This window comes from Kogia breviceps, chromosome 17 (assembly GCF_026419965.1).
Source record: "Kogia breviceps isolate mKogBre1 chromosome 17, mKogBre1 haplotype 1, whole genome shotgun sequence".
Classification (NCBI taxonomy): domain Eukaryota; kingdom Metazoa; phylum Chordata; class Mammalia; order Artiodactyla; family Physeteridae; genus Kogia; species Kogia breviceps.
Window position 1 is genome coordinate 69,562,912 of NC_081326.1, and position 21,888 is coordinate 69,584,799.

The following is a 21,888-nucleotide window of genomic DNA, read 5'->3' on the forward strand; positions in this document are numbered from 1 at the left end:
CTTTTAAAAACAGCCTGTGTAACCGTTCTGCTGGGAGGCAGTATGAGGTCACACTTCCCGTGGGGCTCATGTCAGTGGCCTTCACGCTGAGGAACATGATGAAGATGAAAGCTGTCTCCTGGACCAGCAGTGGGGGGTGAATCAGACCCGCTGGCTACATCACAGTCACTCGAGGGTTTGCTCTTCTGAGATGACTCGTCGCCCCAGCCGTGAAAACGTAAGGAAAACTTTCAGAGAAGCAACACCTCTTGCTTATCATCTTCTGGCTATTTTCAGTATGAGTGTAGCACATAGCAGTGCTTTGTCCAAATCATTACTGGTGATCATGCACTGATGCTATTAACTTGAGAATACTATCAAATACCAGAGTTTGATCTTCTGAAAATGTCTGCAGTGCCAGTAGGTTGATCCACCAAAGGCTGGACTTTCCAAGAAACTCTGTGAGTGGCACATTCAAAATTGTATATTTATATGTTTGTAGAGCTAACGAGCTGGATGCTACTGTTGGGTCCCCACAAATCTCTGCTATTGTCGGTGATAAAAGAAATAGACGTTCCAGCAACACTGAGATGCATTGGGTAATGGAGAGTCACACAGACTGAGATTCAAACCCTGTCTGCCATACTAGCTGTGACCTCAGATTTATGACTTAACCTCTTTGAGTTGTAACTTTCTCAATTATAAATTTAATGGCTTGGCGCATTAAATGAGATAAAAATAATGAGAATTGAGCCCTTAGCTCAGATGTGCAAGATGGATTCCTTATTTGTTTTCTGTAAATCAACTTCCCTTCTGAGGCACCAGTCGTCAGGCTGGCAGAAAAATTAATCTCATTCTTTCTTGGGGTTTCCTTTCCCCCTGAGGTTATGGCCAAAGGCACGGAGGGTCCTCTGTAGAACACCCCCAGGCAAGGGAAGCTGTTAGGAGGCGAACCCATCTAGTCTGTGGTAGGCAGTGTTTAAAGATGGCCCTCAAGGATCCTTACGGAATTCCCTCCCCTTGAGTGTGGGCTGAAGCTAATAATTTGCTTCTCCTAAACAGAATAAGACAAAAGGTAATGGGTTGCCACTACTATGATTAGCTCACAAAAGATGGCAGCGTCTGTCTTGCTGGGCTCTCTGTAACCTTCTGGGCTTACACACTTGGATGGAGCAAGCTGCCATGTTGGAGAAGCACATGTGTCAAGGATCTGAAAGTTGTCGCAAAAGCCAGTGAGGAACTGTGGTCCTGAGTCCATAAGCCAAGAATGCAGCCAACAACCACTGTGAGCTTGAAAGTAGGATGGTGGTTGCCAGGGGCTGGGAGGAGGGGCAAACAGGGGAATGTTGGTCAAAGGATACAAAGTTTCAGTTATGAAAGATGAATAAGTCCTAGAGATCTACTGAAAAGCATAATACCTGAGGTAGCAATAGAGACTCTGCATTCTTAACCAGCTCCAGGTGAAAATGTTGCTGGTCCACAGACTGCTTTTTGCTGGACAGGATACTAGCGAATGCATTTTGGGCACTGCTAATATAACTTGGTGCGTGTAATGAATTAATTTAAAAATACTATAAGCAATAAACAAACACACCTGCATCCTTATTTAAATCCTTCAAGTACTCATGATCTCCCTTCCTACCTAAGCCTCACCCACCTCTGGTATTCTGTGTTTCATTAAATGGCATCACCTTCCATTCTACTACTCGGGTCAGGAAACTAGGAGGGCTCAACACTATCCCCTCTGTAGCCCTTGCATGAGACACTCTCTCCATCTCCACTGTCAGCTCTGGAGCTCCAGAGGCCACCTTCTCTTGTCTGGGCTTTGGTACCAACTTTCTGTCTCCGGCCTCTCTCCAACATATTCTCCAAGCCACAGCCAGAATGATCTCTGCTGTGTAAATATCTGCTTATGTGGCTCCTCTGATTAAATCCTTCAGTGGCTTGCCTTTGCTCCTCCCTCAGATCAAGTTCAAAATCTCTTGTAATACCTACAAGGTCCTGTGGGGTCCAGTCCTACCTATTTTCCAGCCTTTTCCCTTTCCTCACCACACCCCATCTTTGTAGAATTCAACCACTGTGACTATTTTTTCAGGTTCTCGAGCTTGGTCCTAACTCAAGCTTTTTCAACACGCTATTTCCTTTGCCCCTTGCCATCTCCTTCCCCAGCCTCCGTCTCTCCTGTTCATCTTTTAGGTGCAAATAGTTCTTTCTCTGAGCAGCCTCTCTGACCTCCCAGATCAGGTTCTAGGTCTCACAGCTGACTGTACTTTTTCTTTGGAACATGTATCACAATTGCAGTAAATGGACCAGGTTTTTATTGATATTTATCTCTCATGCTATACTGTGAGCTTTGGGAGAATAGGAACCATGTAGGAACTAGCTTGGTTTTGTGGTTTCTATGTTTGGCATCGTGTCTGGTGCACAGTGGGAAGTTAATAATGAATGAATAGGATTTGACACCTTCTAAGTCTGGCTGGGCTCTTTGCCACATAGCACAGAACTTTATGGGGGCCAGAAGAAGATATATGGGCCAATGCCTGGAAAGGCTAATGATCTTAGTCTTAGAAGGAGATGGAGGCCAGCCATTGTATCACAATTATGCTATAGTAAAAGTCAAAGCCCAAATCTTAGTGGCTTGTAGCAATAATCAGGTACCGTCCCACATAAAGCCACATGGTGGCTTTATGTGTCAATGTGGGTAAGCCGACCGTATGTCCCAGAATTCCTTTCTTTGTACGTCCCTGGTTAGGATGAACCACAAGTGCGGTTAGTGCAAGAGTTGGAAAGTGAGAATGCCTCAAGAGCCATGGTGGTCCTTGGAAGGTCCATGTGGTCAGGCTTTGTTGCCACTCCTACAGATTTTCACAGATCTGCTGGCTCACTGCATGGACTGGGCCCAAAGCTCCAGTCCCTGTGGGATTGCTTTGTTCAGCTTCCCAAGTCCTGGTCCAGAAGTGAGTGTGTCTCCACAGCAGGGCATCCATGGCCATGAAGTTGGAGGTTTAGAGATGGGAAGAGGCCAACGTGGGTTTCAGTGATAGACAGAGTCATGTGCCAGCTGGTTCTTCAGGGATTCCAGTGGTCCCCACTCACCCTGCTTCCTTTGATCCTGAGCAACTGTCCTACAGTCTCAGGTTCAGCACCCCTGGAACAGCCAAATAGACTGAAACTCTCTCGCCAGTGTCTAAAATTGTCTAAGACTCTCCTCTCCCTCAAAAACCTAACACAGAGAAACTATAAAAATAGAATATGTATATCTAACATAATTTCAGAGAGTCTGGAACACTCTTGCTTCACAACCTGGCCCCCATACACAGAGCGCAAGGGGACACCAAAGAAAGAGGCAGAGAACTCCAGGTTGGTACGTGGCAGGTTGAATAAGCAAAGGAACTTACCTGCGAGGCTGGTCTCGGGCGCTGCAAGATGAGTAGATCTCTGCACGCACCTGCCTGAATCTCCAAAGTTTATGTAGAGGTTTTAAGGAGGTTCAGTCACGTATTCAGTCCAGACGGTCCCAACAACATCTTACTCTCTCAAGGCTGCATCCTTGAAAATGGCTTCCACTGCTGGAACAGCAGGCAGAACAAACTTTCCCAAGACAGGGGAAAGTTTCCCATTAGCCAGGTCCAGCCCACGGGTCACCCTTTGGTCACGACCTCTCGATGACCTCCTCCAGCAACCACGCATTCCCTGTAGCACCTTTATAAGCAAACAGTAAGTAGCATGATTTTTCTTCCTATTGTGAGGATGGTCAGTTGCATATATTTACCCTGTTCATTTCGGTAACTCACACCCTTCTGCTCTAGCCAACTGCCTGATCAGTGGTAAACAACTGGCGATAGCATTTTCCTTTTCAACATATATGTAATCACACTGCATTTTCACACACTTTGTGTTGTCACCAAAAGAAGATTCTTTCCCTTCTAAGAGCAATTCTCTTAAATAGCAATAATAATTATATCTGCAAAAGTAAAATAAAGTCATCTAAGATTCAAGGCTTACTTTGAAAAATTACGTATTCTACATCATTCCTGGTGGTTCTGCTTCTTTGCTTGAATCTGACCAACACATCTTGCCCTATGCTGGCTGCAAGGTGGCTATAGCTCTGTCCCTCTGTCCTTCTTTATTCCAGAAGCCAGGCTGGAGGATCAGCCCCTATGAGGGACGTGCCTTTCTCAATGCAGAGAGGGAACAAAGGAGCTGGCAGAAGTATCTAAAGCCTCTCAAAACTTCTGTTCAGGGCTGGCATCTGAAATTTCCACTCCTACCTTATTGGTCAAAGTGGATCGTGTGGCCAGGCTCCAAGTCCATGAGGTAAGTACACATCTGCATGGGGGAGGCGCTGCAAACCACAGGGCAATGAGTGAAGACGGGAGCAGACGTATGTAGAGAGGCAAGGGAATAACTTGAAATAATTATGTGAATTGCAGTCCTCCATCTCCGTCATAAATATTTACCTCCCTCTCTCACTTTCAAAAATGCTGACAGGACGTATTTCCAAAGAGGACACCCCCCAGTGCTATTCAATCATGGCAACAGATTTCAAATGTAGAGTCTTCTAATATTTCTATATTGATTCCTTTTGATATGGAGACTTCTGAACCACCTTGCCCCCTACACCCAACATTCAATACTGGAAGAGGGACAGAATAATTTCCACGCAAACTTTCCTGTTTAGAAAGGAGCATAATGGCAGACACACAGCAGTGGCTGCTGCATGGAAATTCTGGAACTGAATGGTCAAGACATTGCAAGAGTCCTATACCCTGTGGATGGAAAAATGCTCCTGATAAGGCCCTGATTCTGCTCCCCGGGTGGGGCAACCCAGGCAATTGTTTTGTGGCTCCTGCTTCACCCTCTGGAAAGGAAAATTCACTCCTTTTCCTTACTCTCCTTGGCTACCTCTGGAGATAAGAGAATATGCTTTCCTTGGCAGCCGAGCAACTTTCTCAGCCTACTTTCGTTCCTGCAAGTTGGAAAGTGGAAGAGGTCCTTGGAAGCTAAATTGTCATCATCTCTTTTATACCAAGCTAGTACCTCTCTGGCTGGACCGTCTATCAAAAACGTAGTCAACTGTTTTTTATTTACTTGATTCCTGTCAACTCCCCGAGCCAATATCCTTACCTATAATTCTTTTGAGACATATGCATCTCTCTTTTTAATTGCTGGCACCTTGAATTTGTCAGACTACCCATTTCTTGAGCATTTGTCATGTGTCATAGGCATAATTTATGGACACTGTCTTGGAAGAACTTTCAAATTGTTTGGTTCTGTGAGTAATAGATGCCGTCGGCAATATGAATTGTGATCAGATTGTAAGACCAGAATGCCAGTGGGGGTTATTTTGCCTGTAGGTTCTATGGGGGTAGGGATGGGGATTTACATATAAATATTTGGAGAGCATGATAATTCAGTTGTGAGTGATACGCTAAGAAAAGACAAAGAAATCAGAAAAATGGCCAGCCAGGATAGATCTGCATTTAATTAAACTGGTTCACTTTAATTCCCTTGTAATAATACTGGAGTATCACATGTTCAGATGGTGATAGAAGAATGAAATCTCTAATGATTTCTTCTGATTTTCAGAGCTTACAATTCAACACAGATTCATCACAGGACTTTTATTATTTGCCTTTACATTCATTCATTTTTTAAAAAGTTTTTATTGAAGTATAGTTGGTTTATGATGTGTTAGTTTCAGCTATACAGCAAAGTGAATCAGTTATACATATATGTATATCAACTCTTTTTTTAGATTCATTCTCCATATAGGTCATTATAGAGTATTGAGTAGGGAGGGTTCCCTGTGCTATACAGTAGGTCCTTATTAGTTATTTATTTTTTATATATAGTAGTGTGTATATGTCAATCCCAATCTCCCAGTTTAGCCCTGCCCCCCTTCCCAACCTGGTAACCATGAGTTTGTTTTCTGCATCTGTGAGTCTATTTCTGTTTTGTAGATAAGTTCACTTGTACCCTTTTTTTGGTTCCACATATAAGCGACATCATATGATATTTGTCTTTAACTGATGTTCTCAAACTTCCTTTGTGGCTAATGTGTCTTTTTAGGATTTGTACAATAATTTTTGCAAGTAGTCTCCTAAAAATGCTCTAGGTATGTCCTTACTGTGTGCTTAGAGTTCACATGCGAATTGCAGTGGGAATACCTTTTTTAAAGAGAGAGAGAGATGGAGAGAGACAAGAGACAGACTGAGAAACAGGGGGGCGGGGGGCAGTTTTTAGAGGAGAAGTATCGAGAGAGACTGATTAGTTAGTGAAAACCCAGTAATAAAGTCTTAATAAAAGCTTGCATTCTTGGCAGCAAGAACAGTGTCTTACTCATCTCCGTAAGCCCCAGCAGCAAACACAGGACTTGAAGCAAAGTAAGTCTTCAGAAAAACGTGTGTTTTCATGGAATCACAGCAAGTGAAACTGGGAGTACCCTCAGAGATTACAGCAACTAGGTATAAGGGTCCCTGGGAAAGGTGAAAAAGGAACATTTGGAAACACCTGGCATCTGTACATCAATTACCACTTGCAAAACACATACAGCTGGTTCTTTCTAATTTAATCCTCATTACAACTCTGTGAAGTAGATTTAAGATTCTCACTTATGTGTGAGGAAAGGAAGATCAGAGAAGTGTCTAGACCTCAACCACTCTGGTGATGGTGTCAGGTCTAACATCCAATTCCTGGTCTTTTTCCAAATCCCTGGCTCTCATACGCTTTCTATTTTAAGTTGCCATTTAAAAACAACAGCAAGAAATAAGGTAATGGATTTGATTTCCTTCAAATGTATAGCCTCCTATGATCTGCATGATACCCATAGTTCTGAAAATAAATAAATAAAATGGAAAGAAAATAAAGAAAATCAAAGGATGTTTACCCTTGTCTTGGGGAAACGGGCTCTGTTGAATGTTTTGCAAACTACAGATGAGGAAGTAATCTAATACCTGACCACGAAGTTGGATTGCCTCAGTATTTTTTTTTTTACTAAGGCAGAACTGTGGCAATGCGTGTGCTAACAAGTTCTCTGCCCCAGTCCAGCCCTCTCCCCTCCCCCATGGGGAGAACTCTCTTTCATCTGAGTGTCTGGCAGTTACCTTGGAGATGTTGGTATTGTTTTCTGGTCCTGACCCAAAGGACAGACACTTAGTTAAATTGCAAGTGACCAGTCAGAGCACATATCCTAACCCTGCATATTCCTGCATGTTTATGCTTACACTGTATAAGGATGACCTATGAGGGTGTTGGTCTGCTTGACTACCCTGTTAAGTGCCTTATAATCAGGAAATAAGACTTTTTCATCCTTATGCTCCTTGGGCCTAGCACTGAACTTGGCATATTGCAGATGTTCAATAAATGCTGTGGGAAAGGATTGGAAGTAGAATGCTGTTTTTTATTTGTCAGAGCTTGAATCAAAACTATAAAGAGTATGCACCAACAGATGAGTGGATAAAGAAGATGTGGTACATATGGAATAGAATATAATGGACTACCACTCAGCCATAAAAAAGAATGAAATTTTGCCATTTGCAGCAACATGGGTGGACTTGGCATTACGCTAAGTGAAATAAGTCAGTCAGAGATAGACAAATACTGTACGATATCACATATATGTGGAATCCAAAAAATACAAGAACTAGTGAATATAACAAAAAAGAAGCAGACTCAGAGGTACAGAGAACAAACCAGTGGTTATCAGTGGGGAGAGTGAAAGGGGAGGGGCAATATAAGGGTAAAAGAATTAAGAGTTATAAACAGGTGTAAAATAAGCTACAAGACTGTAATGGGCAACATGGGGAATATAGCCAATATTTTATGATAACTATAAATGGAGTATAACCTTTAAAAATTACGAATCACTATACTGTAACCCTGTAACTTAGTTAATATTGTACATCAACTATACGTCAATTTAAAAAAACCTATAAAGAACCATAGGGCAATAATAATTTTGGAGTCTGTATAGAATCTTATTTGAAGCTTACTCATCCTTCAACGTGTATTTCAAATGTCACTTCCTCTATGCAGTCTTCCTTGATTTTCTGAGTCAGAATGAGCACAGTCCTATAATATCTCTGTTTCAAAATGATTCACATTTAGCTTCATACTGTACTTGGTTGTTTCTGTATCCACCTCTCCAAGATGGCAAGTTCCCTTAGCTTTGGATGCCTCAGTTTGTTTTTCTTCCTGTTCTCTCACTCTGCATCACCCAGTTTCTAGTATTAAGCAGAAATCACTCAACATTTGTTGAGTTATTAAGCAAGAACCTGAAAGATAAAAGAATGAGTGCACACAGGCATGCTGTCTGCCGTGTTTGAGAAGGCCACTGAATTGCGGCTAGCTCCATTCACAAGGAAAATAATGGTCTCTAAGAGGTTAGAAGTGTTCACTATTTGGTTAACTGTCAGTTTGTATGCTTGCTATGTTCTGTTGCCTACCTTCTCTTCCCCCAGTTTTAATAACCCCAGCAGAGCATTCTACATTGCAGAGATTTGCCTGTAAAAGCAAATACCTAAGTAATTAGGAATATGAATGTTAGGTCAAACCCTTACTAGATTTGCCTCTCATTTGGCTTGGTTTTCTATCTCTGCAAACCAAGAAGAGTAATCTCAATTTCGTTAAATGGCTATAAACTGTCATTTGGAGTTACAGTCAGTATAAGCCAGTTGCAATGAATATTAGTTGGCTGTTGTCTGGCTCCCATTTTCTTTCAAGTAACAGCACCTCAATTTTCTTTAAAAGACCCACTTATTCTCATCTCTCAGTCCCTGAGGTTGGGACCAGTCTCCACCTCCACCTGCCTGATTGGGGATTGGACCCAGGTTCAAGACAAATCAGTATAAGTCATTCCCACAGCCAGCATGCTTGGTTCGGAATTGGGCACCTGACAATTTAGGCCAATGAGAGAATGACTTCTAGGACTTGTTTTTATGCTCATTGGGATGTTGCAGTGATGAGTCTGAAGTTGTTGGGGGCCTGGATGTGGATCCCAAGAATCAAGCCAACCCATGGGAAGCAGAGTGAAAGATGTTATCATTTGATCCCTGAATCAGTAGGCAAAATATACCTCACCCGTTTTTAATTCCACAAACATAAAGTCCATTTATGCTTAAGCCTGTTTGTGTTATATTTCAGTCCCATGCAACCACAAGACTTCAAACACACTGCAGGTCTGAAACTTCCGTGTACATAGGAATGATTTAGGATGGCTTTTAAAATACAGGTTTCCGGTCTCTGAGACCAAGATACAGGTTAGGGCCCATGAACTTGCCTTTTAACAGCCTGGGTGCATCTAATGCAGATGATTGATGGACCAATGCTTGAGAAACACTGAGGGAGTTCATGGAAGTGATAACAGTAAACAACAATAACCAGAATCACAGGAGTTTTGAAGTATCAACATAGTAGCTGAAAGTAAAGAGCCCGTCCTTTGTTCCAGTATCACAAATGGGAAAATCCATTGAGGAATTAGGAGTTGAATTCATATTCAATGGGAAATACACTACTTTAGGAATGTGAGCAGCTGTGTGTGAACATAGGAGAGAGATGATATCTCTTTGTCACGTTCATACCTGGTCCAGGAGCTCAACGGCCAGAGATTAATTCTGGAACAACTGTCACTTCTGGTCAGTTGATAAAAGGATATGGTGCTAGAGAGACAAGACATCTAAGTTCTTTGGCAGGTGAAGGATATGATATTAGTGCCATTGTCAAAGATTTTAAAATGGAATAGGTAGATATGCCAAGGGTGTCTGTTGCAGTAGGTTAGGTTTCTACTAAACTAGTCTATTTAAAAACATCTTTAAACTGCTTTGATTTTCTTCACTGATTATATATATTAAAGCAAACACACAAAATAGCTTTTTGTGTCTGGCATGTAATGAAGGAATATCTGGTATTTAGTAACGGCTTCTCCCCTTAAAATAGGTATATACAGTTGTTAAATATTCCAGGAAATATTATGGTTCCATATTCATCTTTTTAATGTTGGAGAAATTTAGTTCAGCGATTTCTGCCTAAGACCCTTGTTTCAAGATAATTTGCCCACTGCTTGTTTGGTTCCACTCAAGCACAGCTGTAAGTTCTTCCTTTCTAAAGTTGGAGATGAAGTGCCTGATGGCTAACATTTACCATCTGGACGAGGGGTGTGTTGGGTATGAGAGGAGAGGGGACATACTGGTGCATAGCTTCACTGTACGGCTGGGGAGTCATCTCCAGACTTTTCTATCCAGTATGTTGTATCCTTTCCCTGGTTCTGACCTTTGACTTTGTAGGGTCAAAAGCAGCGATGATAGCCTATATGAGTTTTCTATCAGTCTTATCAGACTTAATGTCCCCTTTTTAGAGTTAATACTATGTCACATCTTCTGCACTCTTCTGAAATTAAATCCATAAATGAAATAATCAAGCTCCACATATTTTAAAAAAATCACTACAATGGGGCTTCCCTGGTGGCGCAGTGGTTGAGAGTCCGCCTGCCGATGCAGGGGACGCGGGTTCGTGCCCCAGTCCGGGAAGATCCCACGTGCCGCGGAGCGGCTGGGCCCGTGAGCCGTGGCCGCTGAGCCTGAGCGGCCGGAGCCTGTGCTCCGCGCAACGGGAGAGGCCACGACAGTGAGAGACCCGCGTACTGAAAAAAAAAAAAAAAAAAAAAAATCACTACAATGCCGTAACAATAATGTAAGAATACATTTATGAAAGTAATTCACAATAAAAATAATATCTATCTCAGTACTTAAGTGGTCAGCCATGACTCACGAAGAGCCACAATGAAGCAGTCAAGTGCTAGTATGGAAATTTAGATTTATCCTGAATGTAACAGCTATAAAATGCAGAGTGATATAGGTGTGTTCTATTGGTGCCTCAAATACTATGAGTAGCTTTGCCATTGGTGTTATGATTTTTAAAAATGCAATAAACTCTTGGTGATATTCATACAAAGAGGACGGCCTTCCCTCATGTTATATAGTGGCCTCATTCCTCGAAAACTGAGCTCATATTAAAACCTTGCAAAAATACTTTGTGCTTACGTGTAAAACTGAGTTCTAGGCTCCGAAAATGATCAACAGTTGTTTTTTTTAACCTACGTGAAAGTTCGGAGGGCCATTCAAAAGTCATGTACGACCTGGGGCAATTCTTCAAGGTATGGGACTGCATTGTGCATTTCAGGATGTCTAGTAGCCCTGGTCCCTCCCCATTAAGTTGCAGCAGTGCCTTCCGCCAATCATGTAACAACTAAAAATATGCCTCCTCCGCCCATTCCCAAGGTGCCTTCTAAAGGACGGTATTGACTCTAATGACGACACTCACCTATACAATCCATTCAAGCCAAGAATCATTTATTGATACATTAGACCCAATGTCCATTTATTTTCTTTCAAGTTACATTATTGGAGGGATCTCTTGTTAAGTCTCAATTAGAATGGAAGAATCATCTGTTCAGGGTAGATTGGTAGATTGTCAGCAAACTGTGGAAATTGGATAGAATCTGTGCTATCCTTTACATTATGTATTGTATTTAAATCACAAACAACCTCAAATTTTCAGTGATGTAAAACAACAAATATTTATTTATTTTCTCACCTATTGGTTTGTGGGTCAGCAGGGATTTTGCCAGGGTTCAGTTAGTTAGCTCTGGGCTGAACGTTAGAAATTTGATTACTGGTGTTGCCACTGCTGCTGGAGAAAATGTTCCTTATTTTGAACATCACCAGCAGCTTCTGATATATAGTTTTCAGTGAGAGAGTCTAATTGGTATAGCCAAGAATAGAACTTTAGCCGCAAGGGAAACAGGGAACATGAGTTTCTTATACTTTCATCTTATTTAGTGTGAGGTTGACTTTGCCCTAAGGCTCATAAGGTGGGTGTATATGTCAGTTTGCATTAGGTTATGCTGTGTAGCAAACAACTCTCAAAATTTCAATAGCTTAAACCAACAAATATTTATTTTTTCCCTTATACTACATATCAGTTGTGGATTAGCATCATCATAATCTCTTTAGAATATGGGTTGTTAGAGCAGCCACCATCTCAAAAATTGCATTTTGCTGTGCCAGAGACAAAAAGCTTGGTGAACTGGATTTTTAAAATTACCAACTGGCTGTGACAAAACTCACTTCCAATTTCCTTTTATTAGCCAAAGCAAATCAAATGGTCACATATAATTCCAAGGAGGGTGCAAAGTATAATTCTGTCATGTGGAATCTGGAAATATATGGTATACGTACTAATGACAACCATGATGGGAAATTTCCCAAACATGGAAAGGGATCTCAGATGCTGGTCAACCGAAAACCAAGAAGACAAATGTCCACTGGAGACTGTCTTATTTATATCTTTTCTGTATATTGCCATCCTCGGTGTAATTCAGTAGTTATTAGTAACATAGTAAGTGCTGATTGAACGTCTGCTGAATAAGAGGATATGGATGTGGCTGTTTAAATTACTGAATCTCACTATAATTGAAGCTTAAAGAGTGATACTTTGCTATTTTAACTGCACTCTGTAAAGCATGATAAATGTATTATGTGCATGCAGTGTTGCATTTAGAAAGCTTGAGAATCAGAGTGGCACACTGGAAAGAGAGAAAAGATGTTTATCTCAATATTGCTTTGAAAGTGTTCACTTGTTGGTTTCCCCAAAGTGGGGACACTTTCTTCTGTGCGTAGTACAGAGTTTGGGATATGGTAAGTATTCAAGAAAAGTAGTTCTGCTGTCATTAGTTGTGTATTCTTAGGAAAGTCATGTCGATTTCGCCATAGGTTCTTGAGCTGCACACACACACACACACACACACACACGCAACACACAGAATGTCTTAGTAATATTTGCCTTTTGTGTTGTAAGGATCTCCTAGACTATAAAGGAATACAATTGTGCGATTGTGGTTGTCATGTGATGATACCTGCCACTAAGCATTCATTCAATAGATGTTTATTTACTTTATAACAGTAACCATTTGCTCTATTCTTAATGTGGAATGGGGTGGATATCTAAGAAAGCGTGTAGTGTGCATTTACAAAAGTTTGCCCAGGGTGCTGGGATTGAGGAATTTTGAGAACCTGGTTCCTAACAAATCAACAACAATGACATTCAATGGTCTTCGTCCTCATCTCCCAAAGGTCAAACACTTCACAACTGCCAATGGGGTCCCAGGGCCCGCGTTCCTTCCTTCGCTAACCAGGGCCCCTCCCGCCAGCTGTCAGCCAACTGCCGCAAAGCCCCGCCTCCCAGGGCGGCCCTCCAATCGGCCGCACGGCCCAGGCCAAACCCTCTCGCGTCACGTGACGCGACCAGGCCCGCTTCCGGTTCGTCGCGGGCGGCTGACGTCTTCTGGGCCGGCGTCGCGTCAGGGCTGGCCGGCGGAGGCGATGGCAGCGGACACGGAGCGGGCTTGAGGGCTCGGACTTGCTCCCTTCCGCGCGACCTCGAGCCCGACCCCGCGTGGCAGCCCCAGCTCGCTCCGCTCCGCTCCTGCTCCCTCCCCTACCGCTGCCTGGGAGGAGGCGGAGGTGGAGTCCCGGGCTGGCCGTCCTGTTCGCGCCCCGGCTCGGCCCCGGACAGCCCGGCAACTGTGCAAAGAAGAGGCCGAGTCGGTAAGAGGCGGCGGCGCCTGCAAGGCCTGGAGGCCGCCTGGCCCCCGCCGGGCCGCCCGGGACACCCCAGCGCTGGTGTCTGTCTCTGGCCCGCTCCCCTCCCGCGTCCCTCTCTGTAACTTGCCGCCCCTATTGTCTGGGCGCCGCCGCTCCCAACCCCCCCCCCTTCCTCCCCCCACCCTGCCGAGGGCCGGACGGCTGTCAAACCTGGAGGCGTCTCCTGCGCCCTGGCCGCCCGGTCTGAGCCTTTCCTGTCTGTCTCTGGTCAGCCCCCTCCCGCCCCGCATCACCTCCCCCCACCATTTTTTTGGCCCCGCGGCCATTCCCTGACCATTGCTTCACTTTCCCAGGGTTGTGTCTTCTTGCTGATTTACTCTTCCTTCCCGTTTGTCAGGTCCTCAGGTTTCACCACCCTTACATATTTTTGCTTTCTTGTTCGTTTTCCTTCCCGATTTTTATTCCTCTCCGTTCTCTCCGTCCCCCTTTCTTTTTCTGCTTCAGGTTTTACCCCCTCCCCCAATAGATTGTTTATTTGTCTTTTCCTTCATTCAAATCCCTCCCCATTAACCCCTCTCCACCCAAGAAGAAGGAAATCTTTCCTTTTCTGGCACCTCATCCCGCAGTGTCACTGGTGGGGGAATTATATGTATTAACTTTGTCACTTCTTGTGGGTTCTAAGTTTGATCCTAGAAAATGTTAGTGTAACTTGTCAATTACCCTTTACTAAGTTCTCCCTGTGAAGAGCGACAGAAAAGGTGGATTCCTTTTCTACAAGTAGCTGCCTTGTAGGTTGCACACTGACCAGACCGCTATTAAAAATATTCATACTACTGTTTCTTTTGCACCAAACGCCCTCTGGCTGAGCCTACTGTTAACTTTAATGCATTAATCTTTGCTGCTGCCATGGCAGGCAGGAGGATGTCTCCCCCCTGCCCATGTCTCCCCATGAGTATTTAAGTTTGATTTTACGTATTTTTATGACATGTATTGTTGTATTTGGCATATATGGCACGTATTTTTCCTTACTTAGCAGATTCTTTCTAAGAGGAAATGGCAGTTGGTTTTTATGCTTGCTTTTTAGTCCCTTTTGAATTGTGACAAAACCATTGAAAAAACATGACACAGTTGTGTGTTTTCTTTTTCAAATTGGGAGGGAGCATAGTCATATTAGTGATTCTAAATTTCAAAACGGTTTTAGAGATTTCTCCTCTCCCCCAGTAGGTTTCCATTCCTGATTAAATATTATATTTTGATGGGGCTGTTGCAAAATGCATTCATATTCCTCAGGTGCTAGTTAGTGAAAAAGAGGCTACCTCAGGTGTGCTGGCACGCCACTGGCCAAGAGGATTGTGAATATTCCACACGTCCGTGGTCTAGAGAGGAATAGGTATTCCTTTGTAGTTTTTTGTTTGTTTGAACGTACAACCATTTTTATTGTCAGTGTGGGTACTGTCTATATTGAAATATAGTAGAAATAAATTCTCAGAGTTAAGAAATGTCTGTATCATTGTTGCTTGTTGAATGTGAAGAAGAAGAAAGAAATTTCCTCTGCAAGTTTATATGTTAAATTAAAATTGTTGAATCATGTGCTACCAAGGTGGGAGATCATAGGTAGTGAAAAATCCTAATCACAAGAGGAATTACTAAATCTGTACTGGAAGAGTGTGTCTACTGTTATCTCCATCATTGTGTTCTTTAGTGTGTTATCAAGTGTTTTATGTTACAAGGCACTCAATAAATATTTGTTGAAAAACTTGGTTAATTTGTTCTCTTAAGAATTTCAGTGGTCATATGCCAGAACACTCAATTGTCCTGAGTTTCCAAAGACAGAAAAACATTTTCAGCTGTTATCCTGAAGAATTTTCTTGGGTATTTTCGAGTTAAAATTTAAAGCATTTTAGCCATTAGTTAGCTTTAATCCCCATCTATTCATTCTTTTAAAGTAGTTAGCTTTTTAATGTCCCTTTTCTTAATTCATTGTTAAGATTGCCTGCAAGTTGTACAGTACTTTACCTAGAGATATTGGTAATCATCATTCACATTTCTTAAAAATTGGGCAGTTATTTTAACTTCTTATGTAATGTTTAAAAAATTCTGTTTAATCCCTTGTGCCTTTTATGCATCAGAATCTAACTTTTTTTTTTTTTTTTTTTTTTTTCTCTTGAGGTAGTGAAAAGAGAATCCCGAAGAACAGGATCTCAAGATGAGTAAAAAGCCCCCACATCGTCCTGGAATCACTTTTGAGATTGGTGCTCGTTTGGAGGCACTGGACTACTTACAAAAATGGTATGGAAAATATGGAGCCCTTGGCCTAAAGCATGATATCTGTAGTTTTACATGGGCCGGTTAATTGCTCTTCTTCTGACAGTGGCAGAAACATTAACTTGTTCACATTTAGAATAAACATATACATTGTTTTAGTTTTCCTACTCTTCAGATTTTGCAGTTCTCAGTACTCTTTGGTACTTAATATGAGCTCTGTGGGTGGTAGGGGGGAGAAGATTAATCCAGATAACCAGATTCCCAAGTTTTGCATAAAACTTGATGCAAATCTACTTTTTTGGGCCTGTGTCAGAGGTGGTCTTTCAGACTACAGAATATGTTGATGGCCAGCATAGTTGTCATGCGCTCTTCCAGCTAAAACCAAAACCCAGTTTACCTCCTCCTTCCCCAGAGTGCACTGACCTCAAGGCAGGTTGTTACTGTTTCCAGTTTTAAGTGAGTAATCCTTTCAGTCCTTCTCTTATTTCTTCTCCTATACCGGCCATCTGTGAAAAGGGGTGAATTCAGACACCTCCAACATAGCCCTGCATACAGTGGTGTAGGAGAAATTGGTTACCTAGGATAAAATCACCACCTGGAAAGGAGAGAAGGGGAAGTAGCACACACCAGGATCACTGGACTGCGCGGTAGGAATAAGAATTCCCTCTTTCTCCTAGGGAATGCCTTCCTCATTCCTGTTAGCTGGCCTCTAGTTCTGCTCTCTGGGTGGCTGTCTCTTGGTTCAGCCTCAGTTCCTCTTGAAGCCCATTTATTTTGATGAGGGGTCTAGCAGTTCAGCAACTTTACCAGCCTTTTTGACACTTTCTTTTCACTACAACTCCCTTTAAAATGTAGTGGGCATTTTGTAGATTTGTCTTTGATTGATTTGTATTAAGTCAACTTCCTGAGTTGGCAATGGCAGGCAGAGAAATCTTGATTAGTCATGATATTTGACTTTAGACCAGCTTGGGGTTTTTGTCTATTAGCAAAAACAAAGGTGTTGGAACTCTGCAAACGTCCATGACCCCCAGCTTAATGGGCTCTGCTTGGGACAGTTTGAATCTATAGTTTGAGGTGGGAAGGCACAGTTATTTGGCCTCATGCCTCCAAGCTGCATCTCAGTGAGTGCTTCTTTTTAGGGGGCTTAATTACTCTCATCAGCTAGAGAATGTACACAGTGTTCTCAGGAGGGGCTTGGAAAGCACCTGGGAACCAGGCAGTAGCATCCCTCCTAGTCACGATGGTAAACAGTGTCTACAGATGTTGCCGAATGTTTTTTTTTTTTTGGGGGGGGGTGAGGGGGTGGAGGGCTTATGTGCTCCTGATTGAGAGCCACTGCATTAGACCATACAATGAAAGATGCTATTTTAGTCAGTAACTGGCTCTCTTTGGTTCTGATTTTGACCAAAAGAAGCTTTTTGCTCTGAAGGGACACACTGTTGAACCTCTCTGTGATGCAAGAGTGTGAGAAATGCTACTTCTTTGATGTTAATCTTAAATTATTATTTTTCTTTTTTTAAAGTTACTGGCTTTTTGAATTATTAGTTAATTCATATTACTCTTTTCTTAGGCTTCCATACTAACAAAGTTGCAATTGAACTAGCTTCCAGTTTTGGAAAAGCACATAGTTTATTAGCTCTCCCAGTGGCCTTAAGGGATATTGACAGAATTAACTGGTATTAGTAAGAAACTCACTTTTAGTGGTGAAATGTTTCCTAATTCATCAGCTGTTAAAATCGGTGATTCAGTAGTTAAAAAGATTATGAAAAAGAACTACTTTAAAAATTAAGTCTGAGTTTGCTTTTAGAGTATTTGGAATGTCAGAAAACAAAAGTTGTAGCTTAATTTTTTCATTCTCTTATGCTTCTCAACAAAAAATTCCCAAGTGCTTAGATAGAGTGACATGCAAATTTACTCATTGATGAAGGTTAGATTTAATTTTAATGACCCCAGTAATAACGGTCTCTTTAAAGTGAGTAAACATTAGCCAAAATAATCACATACGATAAATCACTGCAACTTGCTGTCAGTTCGATTTTTGTGAGCTCATTTATATGAAGATTTTAGCATTCTGCTATAGTGGTGCTTTAATTACAAAAGAATTAAGAGTATTGTATATATATTCCAGGTAATTGAAAGAAATAATTTTCTTGTGACTGTTACTGTCAGTAGTCTCAAGAAGTGTTTCGGAAAAAAAAAAAAAAAAAAAAAAAAAAAAAGAAGTGTTTCGGCTTGGGTGGTCCTTTAATCTAGTATTAAAGTACTTTACTGTAGGACAAGTAATTAACTGCCAAGATTTATTGAATTTTATATGGGGCACAGAAGAAGTTCTGTGAGACATGGTGCTCTTAATAGATTTTATTTTTAAATGAGATAAACTTTATTCTTTATATTGTTTCTTTTGTTAAGGGCCATTCTGTATCCCCTATAAATTCCACACATTTTTGCTTTAATATCATGTAAAAATGTAGAAGGATTATTTAAGTGTTGAGAAACTTTGATATTCTTATTAGGGCAAAACAGTTTATCACTGGAAATATGCTGAACTAATTTCCTTCGGTCTTTCATCCCTCCCTCTCTACTTTATTTCATATTCTCTTTGGGTTTTGCCTCCATATTGAGTGCTTAGTCTTCCACATTTATCCATTGAGTTGGAATAGTATTGAGGTCCTACTCAGTACTATTCCATAAATGTCTTTTGAATTATAGGCATTGGACAGGGAGAGTCAGGCAGAAATTCAAATATTACTTCCTCTCTTTGTACGTAAGACATTTACAATAAGCAGTATAGCTATTACTAAGAAAATGACTTATATGTTGATAGATTAACTTTTAAAGAGAAGTACGGAGGGAAAGTTGTGATAGTAGGGCACCTCTGAATGCCCATTTGTCTTATATGTAGAAGGTTTGTCCTATATTTTAAAAAGGAAAATAGTTTTTAGTATGTGCTCTAGAAATAAAAGGATGAACTCTAAATTTAGTGGGCAGAAATTAAAGTTAAGCTCCCACATTTAGGTTTGGGGTAGATTTGATTTAAGAGGAAGACTCAACCTATATTTTGGGGGGAAAGTACATTATTATTCCTTGAGCAAACCATATCACATATTCTTTAAAGTTCAGAAAGATACTTAATCCTCGAAAATACACTCCACATTTTAAGTAGCAATTTATTACTTTTTGCTTTCAAAGTAATTTTCCACCTACATCGGAAAACCCTGGTGGTTTGATTATTTACCAATACTAATGAATGCAGGCCCTGAAAAGCCAGTGAGAGGCCAGTCGCCTTCTGTTCCAGTGTGTGGTTTTTGATACCTGGATCTCTTCTATATGGACTAAACCTAACTCCCACTGAGAAGTGTGGGTTGCTTTAATTTTTTAAAAATTTGTAGTTTTACTCAAAACATTTTAATGTCTTTCTCAACAGTCTTTTAATTTAAAAGTCTTTGGAAAGACTTATAATGTGTTAATGTTCACAGCTAACACACTCAACCAATTTCTGTCTTATCTCCCTCATATATGCCACCGCAGCCTCTGTGTGTCCAATCCTGAACATATTAGCTTTATAATTTCTTGAATGCAGTAACATCATAAGAATGAAAATAAATACAGGTCGTTGATACAGGAATGTGTTTGGGGAAAGAGAAAGTTCAGAGTTGAAGTTATATTGACACTATCAGTGGATTCTAAAGAGGAAAGAGGCACGTTCAAATTCAGACTGCCACTTTCTGATCCTGTAAATATGATTTAAATCCTTGAACTTGGTTGGCTTAGCAGTAAAATGCACGCAGTGTTACTGACTTTTACTTACAGAATTATTTTAATGATCAAATAAAATAATGTATTTAAACTTGCTTCAAATTATATAAAATAATACATAATTATAAAGCACTGAGGTAAATGCAAGGGAAGAGGGAGAGTTGAAAAATATGTCTTTGGGGATATGAAGACTCAAGTGTATAAGTTTTAAAATGTAGCCTTAGTGTTGACATGAGAATGGCCTGGGATACAGAAGGAATGTCATGTCATTGCAACATGCTATAAAACCTTTTTGAAGTGATAGTAAAATCTTTGGTTTTTGCAGAGTTTTATAATTTAGAAAGCACCCTTAAACATGTTAAAGTATCTAATCATTCTGAACATTGTTCAGTAAAAAATGTGATAAACCAGTTTTGACTACTGATTTAACTTTTTGACCGAAATTAAAATACTCTATAGCAAGTTTTAGTTGTGAAAACAAAACAAATAAAGTAATATGCTCTGGTGTTCCTCTTCAACTTGAAATTATAGTCATTTAAAAATATTCAGATGAGTTACGCTCGTCCGACCTTTATTGGAATATTTCTATGTAATTCTCTTCTAGATCTAAAGGAAAGGAAAATGAAAGATAAAAAAAAAATATGGAGATGTCTGCAAGTACAGAGTTTGATAGAACAGTATAAATTTGAATTGACAAATGCTGTTTCCACACATTTGGAGTTTTTTGAACTGTATGGAACATTTGCAAATGTGAGTTTTTAAACTGTTCATGAACAGAATTTTAGTAGAGTGGGAAAATCAAAGAAATTTAGATTGTAGGAAGTACAGATACTTTCTAATTTAAATAAAATTACGTATTTTCTGAATTAAAAGGGATTGTCTTTTACTGATTGGATTTGCTATTCAAAGGAAAACACTAGTAGAGATAAGCTGTGTGATCTATATTTGGAACAGAAGTGTGCTCCTGACAAGTAGTATGTAAATCAAATTTAAAAACTGAAAACACATTTAAGTTACATTAGGTTAGTTTGGAATTTGTAGAAACCATAGGTGAATACTTTTAAAATATTATTTTGCTAATATAAATAAAATTTGTCCTTTTGTATGTTGACCTTTCCTAAATCTCTTTGTACTTGGAAAGTATTGATTCTAATTTTGAGTCCCCACCTTTGACAACCTAATTTCAGCTGTAGACTCAGAAAAATGTACAATCATGTTTATATACCAAAATAACTGAGTAATATATATTATGGGTGGTGGTAGAAAACTTACCCGTGGACTCCAGATTAAGGACCCTGCCGGTAGAGAATTTCAAATTGAAATTCATAAGACTTGTTTTTAAATTATGAGATTCTTTACATTCAGAAAGTCACAAGTTTTGAATCCTAAGATCTAAGTGAACCCTCAGTTTAATAATCATCAAACAGGTCTGCACCAGTGTACAAATATTTTAGTATAATTTTTAAAATTTCCACAAAAGAAAACCCCATGAACTTTTAAAGATAAAGTTCTCCCTTCCCCTCCCCTTCTCCCCCCCCCCACAAAAAATGTTGAAAGCAAGATTAGAAATAGGAGTAGACATATTTTTTGAAACACACCTGCTTTGTTCTTATTGCTCTTTCTCTGATAGTCTTCCTTTCATTATGTTGATTCATGTTTTTTTTAAATTGAACTTTTTCTTTTCTGCTCAAATTTTTTGTGTATCCTAGTTTTCTTGAAAGGTAAGAGAAAAGGAATATTGAAAAAAGTAAATTTAACTAAAGTCAGAAAATGTGGGTTCTAGGTGCTGTTCTGCCATGGACTGTGGGACTTTGGAGACTTACTTCTCTGCTTTAATGTCCTTAAAGTGAAGGTGTGACATATCCAGTGATCTCTCAGATCCCTTGAACTAGAAACTCAAGCTCTTTTATCTACTTTTCACCTATTCAGGGATGACAGGTTTTTTAATCTCACTTTTAGATAGGTAAATAATGGCTTGAGGCAGAAGTAAAGTAGGCAAGGACTAGAAGTCCAATGTAGTTTGCCCAAAACTGAAGAGAAAATGTATTGAAAAAGGTGGAGAAAGGTGAATATAATTGGGAACAAAAATACAGAGGTTTGAAATATTTGTAGTATAGTGGTATTGGGCCGGTAGTTACTCTTTCTACATCCTGCTCTCCCATCATTTAAATGCTTTCTCATTAACTGTTTAATTTTGAAATTACTTAGCATCATAACTATTGGCTTTAGTACTTTAATTCACTAACTTTCTGTGTAGTACCCATTCACTAACAAATTGGTTCTCTTA

The 21,888-nt window shown here is 40.4% G+C and overlaps 1 protein-coding gene across 17 annotated transcripts in view; it reads left to right on the top strand.

Annotated features, from left to right (window-relative positions):
- Positions 1-13,267: 13,267 nt before the first annotated feature.
- PHF20L1 (PHD finger protein 20 like 1) overlaps positions 13,268-21,888 on the top strand; it is a 78,844-nt gene continuing 70,223 nt past the window's right edge. For 8 of the 17 annotated variants that reach the window (XR_010837353.1, XM_067017024.1, XM_059043058.2 and 5 more), the window contains exons 1-2: positions 13,268-13,583; positions 15,750-15,869. Coding sequence is in view for 16 of the 17 variants with exons in the window: in XM_067017024.1 (XP_066873125.1) it covers positions 15,787-15,869 (83 nt within the window). In the remaining variant the exon portion in view is untranslated. Of the gene's footprint in view, positions 13,584-14,898; positions 14,971-15,749; positions 15,870-21,888 lie in introns of those variants that run through there. The other 9 variants (XM_067017028.1, XM_059043061.2, XM_067017026.1 and 6 more) reach the window with 5 other exon arrangements.